Here is a 13,032-nt window from a genome sequence, read left to right as displayed (position 1 = left end):
AGATAGGAAATTAATGTACAGCATAAATGTCAATGACATGATGTGCAAAGCTAAAATACACTAGAGGCTTTATTGCATTTTGTAGGCATCAGGAACACCTCCATTCTTTTTTAAATGCATGTCTCCTGTTAGACCCCTACTTGAATACAGTGATATTGTGTGGGTGTTGGTAACAACAGTGGAATGTAGGACAGAGTTTTAGCCAGAACATGTTCACAAAAAGGATTACTGTACGAAGAACCTCTCTTTGTCAGGGAAGACTGAAGTAGCTAGGACTGTATTCCCTTCACTCTGGGGCATTGAGGACAATTCTGATTAGTAAATAAAGCCATAAAAGATGATTTTCTTTTGGATTATATGGACTTGGAAAAATTAAACATGGGATGTAATCTAATGGAGAAGAACATCTGAGCTTTACATTAGTGTACAGTCATGTTTTGCTAGTTTAAGTGTACTACATCTTATTTATTCTGTATTTACACATTGCTGGTTTTGTATATAAAGATGTATATAATTATTCTGTCCTATTTATCCTCTGTAAGTCTTTTGTGTCTGTTTATTACACTTGTGCTTCTGGCTACTGTTTCAGGTCATGGTTGGAAAGAGTCTGTCAGAGCTATTCACGTGCCAGACTATCAAATGAAATGCCTCAAGCATCTTATTTTTTCTTTGCATTGTGAGTCCTGCCTGCACCACACTCTCTAATATATCTTGTTCCCATGTGTACTTGTTTGGTCATCACTGAAGCTGTATTAATAAGCCATCAAAATTCAAAGGTGTTAGTCCCAATATGCAAAAAAATTAACTACATTTTAGGTGGACAACATTGCTTACAGTATAATACTTTTATTAGTGCTGGCCCACTCATGCAGGGGCAAGATGTCCATCTGTGTTGCTGGTGACCTGAGTTTCAGTATTGTCTCACAATCTTGAAAGTATCTGCATGAGAGAAGAGCAATGACTCGACTTTACTGACTTATCATTCCTTGAGAGTAGGGTCAGAAGGTTGTGGATATGTTTCACATACTGTACTTTAGCACCCTGGTGGAAGCTAGAAGTACTGCAGCCGACGCTGCACAGAAAGTAGCTTAGTAGTGGGTTAGGCACCTCAGAATGTCTGCTGGTACTTAGGTATGAGCGCAGGTTTGACCAAAAGCAGGAGATAGCTTGGAGACTAGGACAGTTGAATATATTGCACACACAGCCATTAGACGGATTGGCTAGAGGTGTAAGTTAAGGAGATTCCTCGAGGTTCGTATTAGAAAGGATCTCCTCATTGCTCTGACTTTTGATCTTGCAGAGAAATAAATAGATCTTGAAATGTCTTTGGATAGAAGAGACAAAATACAAAGTGGTGTTTATTGAATTCTTCTTATCTTTTAACCCAGATGGATATCTTTCGAGTATTCCTGGGTTCTCCCAAGAGCCTCAATCTTCGCAACATCTTGTGGCATGGATTTGCAGCACCTCAAGAAATCCCTCCTGAGTAAGCTTTATTGTTAATATTTTAAATGTTTTTTAATTACTTTTACTTTAGCTTTCATAAATCAGTCTCTGCTGTTTAGGTTTTGCTTATAAATATGTAGTAGGTGCGCAGAAATGATTGGTCAAAATCCTGTTATCTTCTCCTAACATCTGTGCTGCCTGTCTGATAAATCAAGACAGCAGTAGAAGCCTACCCAGGTTGCATAGAGCGATAAATTCCTAGCTATGGCCCAGGTGACTCAAGTTGAAATATCACCTTGGGAGCTTTTTGGTGCAGGCAGGGAGGATGGGCATTCCAGTCCCGGTGTGGAGATGTGCACACACAGGGTACACTGATGTGTTGATCATACCTCTAAACTTAGAAACATCAAAAATCTGGACAAAGGCCCATGAAAAATAGGTACAGTTGGCCAAAAATCTGGATGCTGATTAACATAAAATTTACATACATAATTATGCAACCCCCCACTCCAGTGGAATTGTGGGATTCCAATATTTAAACAAAAATTGAAGAACAGACAAAATATAACCAGAACAATAGCATTTTATTAATATTAACATTTGAGCTTGTATAAAACTAAATTTTATAAAAGTAAAATGATCTACTACACTAATATTAAATAACAAAATATAACCAGAACAATATTGTTTTATTTATATTAACATTTGACCTTGTAAAAAATTTGAGCTTGGATAAAACTAAAGCGTATTCTACACAGCTATGTTCCCAGTTAGTCATTGTAATCCAGTGACCAAAAACTCCTCTTTGTCTACAAACCTAGCAAATCTGCTGGGCGTTGTCTATACTTGTACAAGGTTGCTAAGACCTAGCACTGCTTATCTGTATCTGTCAGGTCTGTACCCTCCCTCCCATCTTTCAAAACTGCTCTGAAAGACTTCTTAGCTAAAATCTGGCTATGTTTTTGCTCTAAACCAGGATAAACTATATCCATAAATGTGGATATATATCAAACTTACTCAAAACCAGGATAAACTATATCCATAAATTTGGACTTTCCCAGTAATTAAATGTTAATAAATAAATAGATATCCTTCAGAAAAAGCAAGCTAACACAAAACCTGTTATTCTAACAACATTCTAAGTTTATAAGACCAATATTTAAAATCTGTGCATATTTTTGGGTCTTTGTCCCTCGTTATTTAAGGCTTTATCTAGCTTTCTTGTGCACACACACACACACAGACACACACACACATAAATTGAAAACTAGGCATACTCTGCACTCATATTCATTTTTTCTGACCATCTTTCTGGACTCTTTACTACTGAAAGAGTACAGAATGTTAGAATCATCTAAATTAATATTTTAAAGTATATAGCTATGCATTAGGTGCTTATGTGAAAGGAGTGTACTTGTAAAATAACCATTTTATAATTTTAAGTGGCAACCAATGAAAGTAATGTGCCACTTTCTTATGTGTACAAGAACAGCATTTTGTAGGTTGAATATTTTTTAAATGATGAACACATGAGGAAGAGGGGTCTTCAACATTAAATCTGAGTAGTACAAAAGATCTACCTACAACTGAGTTTAATATATGTAACAACCATCCTCTTCAGAAAACTGACAATGCATTTTCAGTAAAATGGTTTATTCATCAATGTATACATACAGTCCTCAAAAAAAAAGAAAGAAAAATTATCACCAGTAATTACATGCACATACAAAGGAGTTAACAAACAGCATTGCTGCTTTGCATACCAGTTTCCTATCTCCCCAAAAATAATAAATACAATCAAGAAATGGGACAATAACAAGGCAGCAAAAATGAGCAAAATAAGTACACATAATTAACATAATTATCCTTATATAAAACAAACAGCTCACAAATATAACAGAAGCAGTTCCAATGCAATATAAGAAAACTGTTAAATGCATCATCCTCAGTGCCAGTGCACATTTTAAACAGCAGACAGCACCCCTCACAAATATCTCACAAAACTATTAAGAAAAAAAAAAAAACAGAACGAAAACAGCACATATCAAACTGCATAAAAATCGAAGGACAAAAAGTTCAGTTTTTGTAGCACAGTGATATCTTTTGTAGCAAAGTAATACCTTTCAGCGAGGTTTTTACCCTCCATGAATGAATGAATGAATGAATGAATGAATGGAAGGCTGGTGTTAATGAATACCAAACTTTACAAGGGCTAAGTGTGACCCATATTGACACTCCTTGGCTCACTGTTCCCCAGTACTATTCACCGTGTTGGATGTTAGTCAATATGTACTATTAGCCAAGCCAGACACTTAAACTGCCGTAATGAAGTTGTCATTTCCTCAGTGAGAAAAAGCCAGAGCAAAGGAAACTGAGCAACCAAGGTAACAAAAAAGAATCCCCTGTCATGCTCATGGATGTTTTTGATTTTGTCTTAAATGATATTCTGGAAGTGTGGCAACTATAGTAAACATTTTGTCTTCCTGGTAATACGATCTTAAAACTGTACATAATTTGGGCCCTTTGACCATACCTCCCAACTATCCAGATTTCCGCAGAATGTTCAGATCATAATGTTGGTCTTCTCTTTATAAAATCAAACTCCGAACCAACCTTGAAACCAAGAAAAAAGGCAAAAAATGAAGCGGTAGCACTTAGCCATTTGAGTCCTTTAATAAAACACAGTTAAAATCATGTAGTGTTTTTGTCCGTCATTCTGATAATGAAGTCCAGTTCAGACAAAAGGATGGACAAAACCACTAAATGATTTTAACTGGATTCAAATGGCTAAGTGCTAACTCTTTGGGAGTTTTTTTTGCCTTTTTTCCTTGATCTGCTATTTAAAATTTGTGGGTTCCTGGCAAATGACCATGGATTGAAATCACTAAATAATGGCAGTGGCAGTCATTTGAGTTTCTGACTTCATATCCTTCAGAAAAATGCTTTGTATTGCAAAATTGTTCGGCATCTACTTCTCAGAAGTACAGGCCAACATGGGAGGACTTTGGCTGACAAAGTTTGCAGACGACTGCAAACTGGGTGCCATAGTGGAAAGTGCATCGGACACGGATATCCTTCAGAAGGGACTCACGGAAACAGATAGCTGGTGCCAGAGCCATGGCCTAAAGTTAAACACCAAAAAATGTATAGTCATACCCTTTGGGAAAAACAAGGTAACCCCAAGCTACCATATAGGTGGCAATCCACTAAGCACAGAAGAGGTTATCAGGGACCTGGGGACCCAGGTTGACAGTGGCCTTTCTTTTGACACTCACGTTGCTAAAGTGGTTAGAAAGACCTTCTACATTGCCCACCTGATCATGAAGGGATTCACATCCAGATCTAGTGAGGTCATTGTTCCCTGTACTCTTCACTTATCAGACCAATGATCGAGTACAATGCCCCATTCGGGATGTATCTCACCCGACATCTGCAGCAATTGGAGAGACCCCAAAAGTTCCTCACCAAAAGGATAAAGGGACTCCAAAATCTGTCATATGCTGCCAGATTGAAGAAACTCCAGCTCTATTCAGTTGCATACCATCTGCTCAGAGGTGACATGTGCCTGACATACAAGGCCATGTCCAACCCGGAATTAATGGACATGCTCCACCTCAAAAAATCCAAATTCACCAAAACCACTAGAGCAAGCGACTTAAACCTTAGCACGGATATAAATAGGACGTGCTGGAGGGATAGATTTATCACTCAGAGACTCCCTATGCTGTGGAATAAAATCCCAATCCATGTGAGGCAGAGCACCTCGCTGGCTCTGTTCAAGAGAAATCTTGACCTGTGGATGGGAGATCGTAGGTTTATCCCGGGAATCATCTCTGTGTCACTGCTGGACAGAGGCACAACAAACTAATGGGCACAGTATTTTTTCATATAAGGGGTGGCGTAAGCCACAAAAATTTGGGCTAGGCTTATAAATGCCTTAGGGCAGATAGCCTAGTATAAACCTATGAACCTATAAAACCTGTTATTCTAACAATGTTCTAAGATTGCAAGAGCAGTACTCAAATTCTGTCTCTATTTTTGAGCCTTTGTCCTCCCCCTCCCCCATCATTTATGGCTCCTTCCAGATTTCCTGTGCTAAAAGGATCCTTATCCTTTCTTTGTCCCCTGTTCTCTGTTACAAAACCAGATTCAACAGAGCATTCCCTGGTTTTGTTTAAATAGTATTCCTTTTCTGACCACAAAATACACCGTTTTTTTTTTTTTTTGGTACGTTAATAGTAAATTAGAAATATATTAAAAAACATCATTATAGTTGAAAACATACCAGCAGTTTGGATGATGGCCAGTTCACCTAAAGCATGCCTTTGAGAGGTGTGCGAAAGCTGAAATATCAGGTGAAAATGTAGGCAGACAAGGGGAGGGTGCAGATCCTGCACAGGAAGGAATTACATATTCTATTCTTCTGAGAACTGGAAAACTAAGTGCTTTGAGTCTGAGGCAACATATTAAAAATATAAACCCACACACACACACACACACACGCACCTATCTTTTCTGGCAGTAGTGTGACAGTACCCGAGGTGCTGCACTCTCCTCTTTGGAAATAGTCGAGGGGAGTAATTGGAGGTTTTGTAGACTAGGTAGATGAGGAGTGTTCCTTGGTTTTGGCAGGCAGTCAACTGTGGGAACAAAGAAATAGCAAAAAAAAGCACAAGACTTGGAAAAGGCAAGGATGGAAATCAGAAATATATTTTAAATTTTTGTGATATCTCTAAAAAAGTTGGTAAAATAACTGACCTGTAAAAATAAATTTCTAAGTTAGCCATCTCTGCGGCACAAATGGTAAAGCTCTGAATGCAACCAAGATGTCCTAGGATCAGATAGTGACATAGTTGGCAGGGGAGGGGATGATTGAATGGCCAATGATGGTTAACCATCACTCGGTAATGGAAAAGTAGCTTGGTCTTCTAAATACTAATTCTCAGTGAAGCTAGGTGTGAGGTAGCAGAAAGGAGCAGGGACATGCATCTTCACCAAACTGCATAGCAGTGCACTATATTCAGAAGTTGTTTTATCCATGTTTCCACTCAGCCATCATTCTGGAATGTGTGATTCCAGCTGCCTTGGGGCTTTTAGGTGTATAAATGTGAAAACCACCCACCTGTAATGGCTGCTTGAAAGGTAGCTTCTACAGTGGATGACCTTGTCTTCCAGCATACTTCACCATCAGTAATAATATTAACTGTAAAAAAAAAAAAAAACCTTGACCGAAGAGTGTATACCTCTCCACAGGATGAGATGCTGAGAACTGGTTTGTTAGGGGAATGAATATGTGCCATATTGGGCAGATGGGACTGATCTCTGGCAAGGCACACAGTAAAAGCATTCAGGAAAAACAAAATTCTATATTAAAGCATGTTTGTGACTTGTGTGTTTCTCAGTGGGTGGTGAAAAGGAGTAGTGTGTTAACACCTGAGATTAAATCAGGTATGTTAATGAAGATTCAAAATGTTTGTAGTTACAGTCTATTTCTGCTAGTGCTGGCAAGGAAATAAAACATAGTAACTTTAAATGTGTTTACTGGCTGATAGCCGTGGCCAGCTCTTTCTCCTCCTCACTTCTGTTTTTCTAGGCAGTGAATATAGACTTGCAGGTCTTCTGCCGTCATGGAAGCATTTTCTCTAATATAATCAAGTACACATCTAGCCTTTATGAAGGCATGCGTTTGAGTAAGTCTGTTGTGCCCTAACTTTACCTTAATTACTCTCACAGACTTGTAAGACACTTGTCCTGGTTGCACATTGCACAACTCCCCACTGCATCTTTAAGTACATGTATATATTACTTGGGGCAATTCCCTGCTTATATCTGTGTTTGCATTGCCTGTATCTCATTAGCATCTAAATGGTGTGGAATGTCACACTTAGCAACCTAGACACCTCTTGATTCTGCAGCATTTTCTGAAAATAAATTTAAAAATAAATTTAAAAAGCGTAAAATAGAAAAAATAAATATTTTGTGAACAGTAAAATGTATTAAACTGTTCAAATTGCAGTGTTATCATGAAGAAGTTTCCTTGCAGTGATAATAGTGCATTCACAATCTTTCCATAAATACTATAATATATTAATAATGCACATAAACCCCAAATTATATTTTTTGCTAAACTTTCACAATTTGTCATATCTTAGAAACTGTATGACCTAGACATATATTGTAAGAACATTTTTTGTTAAGCAGATATACATTTTCACATGATAAGAAATTCCTCTATGAGTGCATGTTTAATGAGATATTTATAGAAATATGAAAGCATATGCTTAATTGTATCATTAGCATTATAAATAAAACTGAATATTTCTTAAGATGTGCAACTTGCGGTGCAAAATTGAAAGACAATTTTCTTCAGCAACATTGAAGGTTTCACCTGATGTCATGCAACAGTTTGTAAGTTACTGTTTTTTTGAAGTATTAAGTAGATATAGAAATATTGCTTATTTTCATTATTACTAACACGTATTATATCAGATAGAGTGTGATATAAAAGTACATTGACAATGAATGTTCCTGTCCCCCACTGTGGCATATTTCATCACCATACCCCTCAATAGCATGTAGAGCTCTCAGTTATGAAAATATTAACATAAATATGAACATCTGAATAATAAGTGATTAACTTCTGTATGGCAGGGCATGCTATATTAACATTCTGTATAATTTTGTTAATAACTCCTTGCACTCTGTAATAATGCCTATTATTAGCTGGAAGGTTACTTGGAAAATGAAGCCAAACTCCAAAAAGTTCTGGATGCCATAAAGAGCTATGGGTGTGAACGAGAGGTATACAAAAAGGTGTTGTAGGCTTGAATGAGATATGATTCTCATTTATCCATATTTTGTGATAAGCACTGCACTAACATAACAAGTTAGACAGTCAGTCTTTTTACAAAGGAGGATGGATTTAAGGTATATAGCTGTAGGTTCTGCTGTATAATGATGGAGTTGAGGCTGGTGAGTCTTTCATACCTTTAGCAGACTAGTACTTGTTGGCATGCCTATCCCCCACTGGAGTATCTGAATACAGTACAGTGAGTCCATTGGATACAGCTACATTATGCACACTTTAATTGATTTCACTGCTTTTGCATGTGCCGTTGCTCTTAGGCCTGAAGTGGGATTCTTCTGATCTTTAGCAGGCATCTCCATTGCTTTGTTTAAACTTTCATCTTTCTATGGCTGTCAGCTGCTCATTGTTTTCTTCCTTAACTGAATATGAGGCATCTGGGCCCATTAGTCAGACCTAAATCACTGTCAGCAATGGTGAACAGCTTTGCCCACTTGCCATCTGACCAACACATTTTCCAAGTAATTTTGGCCCCGTAGTTCTTAAATTCATATCTTTGGGTAGTTTTTATTTTATTTTTATTTATTTAAGATTTGTAGATGAGGTTAATCTCACTAGGTCAGTGGTGGTAGTAATATGGACTAGGATAAATTTGCCCATAGCACCAGGGAAATTTCTCTGTTCTTTTCAATAGGTGCCATGGGATCCTTTGCATACACCTGAGCTACAACTAACTCAGGCATGTGGGACCTCAGTTTAATGCATAATTTGAAGGATGGTTCCTTGACTACCACGCTGTGAAACAGTTTGTTATTCCTGTCTGTAATCCAGCTTCCTTTCATTTTTGCTTCCATTTGTGAGGAAAAGTACATTTGTAGTCTTCCTTTGCTCCATTGTTGAATAATCCATTTATTGACTGTTCATTTTAGGAAATTGTAGCACTTCAACTGCTTTACTACACATAGACAAGAATAAAACACTGTTTTTTGAGACAATAGGTTCATAGGTTTTCTGTTTTTTTTTTTTTTTTAATTTATACAGTTTCTCTATCTGCATACTCTTGATTTGGTTACCATTTTTTACTTAGGATTATTTTAGGAAATGTCTGCTTATACTGTGTTGCAGTTTCACAGATTGTACTGAGGTGCAATTGCTTTCATATTATTCATGTGCTGCCTCGTGTCTTTGTAAGTATGTATGTATTAGTTTGTTGTTTTGAATTTATTTTGTTTTTATGCCTTTGCTTGCCTTTGTTGATTTTTAAATGTCTTCTTTTTACTGTTTTGAACCTGGGCTGAGACAGCAATTGGTCAATGTGTGGTCAGTGCTCTACCCCATTAACCAACATTTAAATAAGATAAATACAGTATTACTTAAAAAAAAAAAAAAAAAAAATCACCCACTCAAGATGCTTTTAGCATTATTTTATTAATACCTTACTAAAAATAATTTTCTATTTTTTTTATCTATTTAGATGTGAGAAGTCATTCTTTTTATTAGTATTGCTCTTCAGTATCTTCCCCTCCCATGATAACAAGTCATTCCTTGCTAATTTGTGAACCGTTGCTATGTGAAGCAAGTGCTGATATAATTTACTCAGAGCAGCAAGTCTCAGTGCTTATCTGGCTATCTCTAGTCATTTGACTTGAGATCAGTGATGGATGCTGATGCTGTCTTCTTCAGAGATGTTATTCTGTTGTAGGTATATACCAGTTAGATACTGACAAGGACATTGTATATATTTCTGGGTGGTAATAACAATACACACTTTCCATAGTACCACTTAAGGGAATACTTTTTTTTTTTTGCTTTTCTTTAATGTTATAGCAAGTAGGGTGGGGCAGTTTGAAACACATTACTGTGTATGTTATTTCTTTTATGTTAATAATAGTCCAGTATTGAGAGAATAAAAAGCAATAAGAGGTGAGGAGGCAGATTGTGTGCGTGAAAGCAAACTGACGCTGTTTGATCTCTGCTAGATGATCCTTGATTTGGCTTGCCAGGGAGAGGAGTTTGTGTGTGTCAGCAGCAAGGTGAATTACTTCACTGTGGATATAATTTATTTCATTTGGTCATAGTCCAACATATTAGATGCAAACATTCTGAGATGTTAACAGGGCTGGTGTTATCATTTTGGGGGCCGCCAGCAAGTGTCATTTCCAGTCTAAGTATCACCTTGTCACTTCCAACCTTCCTAATCAACATTTCATGCTGTGGAGTTTTTTAGGAGTAATACATACAGACTGAACTGTAACTATGATGCTGTAACGTTAACACAGGCCTGTTAACTACACCATGTTCTTCCACCTCACAGAGGGAAATTCATAGTGACTGACATTAATTGCATTGATGTGTTATTTTACAACAACCTTTTGTACAGGTCTGGCTTTAGGTGAAATAGTTCCCTAGGCAAAGGACTCCATGGTGCCTTCCCTCTGCCTACTTTTTCACCCCTTCCCCCATATGCACTCATCATCTGGTGTTCCCTCCTGTTTTTTACCATCCTGGACTCTCTACACCATACAGATTGTGTTTTTCTTCCTTTTCTCACATTTTGCTTTACCCTTCAGCTTTTTCCAGAAACCATGGAATCTAATGTTGTCAATCTACAAGTAATCCTTGACTGTGGGCTCGGTTCCAAGCCTTGGAACCGACTCGGTCATTTACTTCAGCTTGCGCCTTCCAAACACTCGAGCTAGGCTCTACCCATAATGCTCCTCTCTAAATTACCTCGGATCTCGTTTATCACTTTGTGTGTCAGACGCATCTGATCTCTCTTGATCTTTGGCAGTTTTTTCAAGTAGGTTTTTCCCTTCTACATATTCTTAATTTGTTCTTTACACTATTGATATTTCTTCCTAAACTCTTTCTTGTATCTACCCACTCCTCAAGCTTTTTCCCATGTACTTTTCCCTTTTCCTCTACTGTTAGGTAGAGTCTTCTATGTACTCTGTTGACTCTTTTAGGTATTCTTGGTTACCATTGTTGGTACCCCTTTTCTTTCCTAAAAAAAAAAAAAAATTGCTGTTCTCTCGTGTGTGTGTGTGTGTGTGTGTGTGTGTGTATATATATATGTGTATATATATATATATATATATATATATATATATATATATATATATATATATATATATGGGGGCCTGTATCAGCCTTAAGCTTTTCCTTCTGTCATGGCTGATAAAGCTGCTTCTCCAGCTAAACCTATTAAGGGCACTACTTCTGGGTATAAAAGATGGCAGAAGTGCGACAGAAAAATGCCCGTCAGATGGGCATGTCTTGTGTGTCTGTTGCTTAGGTGCAGTACATTTACAACAGAACTGTTCTCTGTGTCACGGTTTCTCTGTGTGGACCTTAACTGAGCAGAGAAACAAATTGATATTGAAAGGCTTGTTAAAAGGTGATTTTGAAGAGGCTACTTCTGGTTCTAAGACTGAAGCCACCTCTTCATCCTCTTCCTCCTCCTCTTCTAAATAAAAGAAATGGTAACACTGAGTTCCAAGCAGTTCGTTGGAACTGCCAAAAAAATTACCAAAACAGCCTACTGTGTCGACAGTTCTCTCGGCACTAATAGGCAAGACAGACTCGACACCCACTACTACTGTTTCTGAAAAGACAAAAACTTCTTCGGCACCAGAAGTTCTCTCAGTAACGGAGCAGACTAAAATAATTTCTGTTCCATGATCTAGGTACTCTCCCTCAGTCGATCCATTTAAGGACTGATCACCTAGCCCTTTTATGGAGTGGAGACCACCTAGATTACCTTCTACATCTTCCGTTCGATCCACTAAGAGCCTCTCCGAATCAGACATCATGAGGCTGGTGGACCAGCTCTTGACGGTGAGGGGATTACCGTCTACTTTGGTTCCTAGCCAAGTCAGCATCGGGACCTGTCCTACTTTGACACCATCTCATCCTCCTCCTCCAACTCCATTTGAGTCATTGGAGGCTGTGGCACCAACCTTCCCATCTCCGACTGTCTCTGTTCCGGTAAGAGCCTTTTCTCTGGAACCAAGAATTGCCTTGAGCTCCTCCATTTTTTTGGAACCAGAGGTCTCCCAGGGTCAAGACTTTGTCGCCGGGTCCGAGGGGCAGGGCACAACTTCCTTTTTATTAGAACCTTCCATGCCCCTTGGTGCTTCAGTTTTCATTGGCTCGACACAGGCTTCTGCTTCGGGGTCCGCCTTCTCGGTGTGGGGTGGGACCATGCTTCCAAAGGAGTCTATTTTGGTTCCGGGCTCTCATCCCTCTACGGTGGAGAGTCTGGCCTTACAGATCACAGAAAAGGCCTTGTCCATTATGGACTCCCAGTCCTTGCCATCCATGTCGGGCCAAACGTTTGTATCCCAATCGACAAGAGCTATCACCAGTCTCATCCGTGGGACAGGGGCATAAAAGCCTCAGGAGAGACCCACCTTGGTGGTTTCCTCTTAGGATACTTCCCCGGAACATTCCCCTGAGGAAGTGCCTGTGAAGAAAAAGTGCAAGAGGAAGCACTTAGATTCCCCGGAAGAGTCCTTCATGGAGGATACCGATTTTGATGAAGGGGAGGGTTCCCCCAGGTCACTCCTTGATGATGTTTCCTTCAAGGAACATCCTGGAAATCCTTAAACAGAGGGGTGTGTGGTCTTCCCTGTAGCCTTCCTCGGAGGAGTCGATATACCTGGAAGCTTTCCCTGCCCAACCCTCTGTCTCTTGGATTTCTCTGCCCACTGATGAGCTCATTAAATTGATAACACAGCAGGCCTGGAAGATCCCTAACTCTATCGAACTGATCCCCAAGA

At 38.6% G+C, this 13,032-nt stretch overlaps 1 protein-coding gene across 3 annotated transcripts in view; it reads left to right on the top strand.

Moving 5' to 3' along the window:
• ERMARD (ER membrane associated RNA degradation) overlaps positions 1-13,032 on the top strand; it is a 1,319,361-nt gene that overhangs the window by 328,386 nt on the left and 977,943 nt on the right. For all 3 annotated transcript variants that reach the window (XM_044067775.1, XM_044067770.1, XM_044067782.1), the window contains one exon: positions 1,389-1,486. In XM_044067775.1, coding sequence (XP_043923710.1) covers positions 1,389-1,486 — 98 coding nt within the window. The remainder of the gene's footprint in view (positions 1-1,388; positions 1,487-13,032) is intronic.

Source organism: Protopterus annectens, chromosome 1.part0, assembly GCF_019279795.1.
Source record: "Protopterus annectens isolate FY-2018-M chromosome 1.part0, PAN1.0, whole genome shotgun sequence".
Classification (NCBI taxonomy): domain Eukaryota; kingdom Metazoa; phylum Chordata; order Ceratodontiformes; family Protopteridae; genus Protopterus; species Protopterus annectens.
Note: the sequence above shows the minus strand (reverse complement) of the source record. Positions and strands in the feature narration are given on the sequence as shown.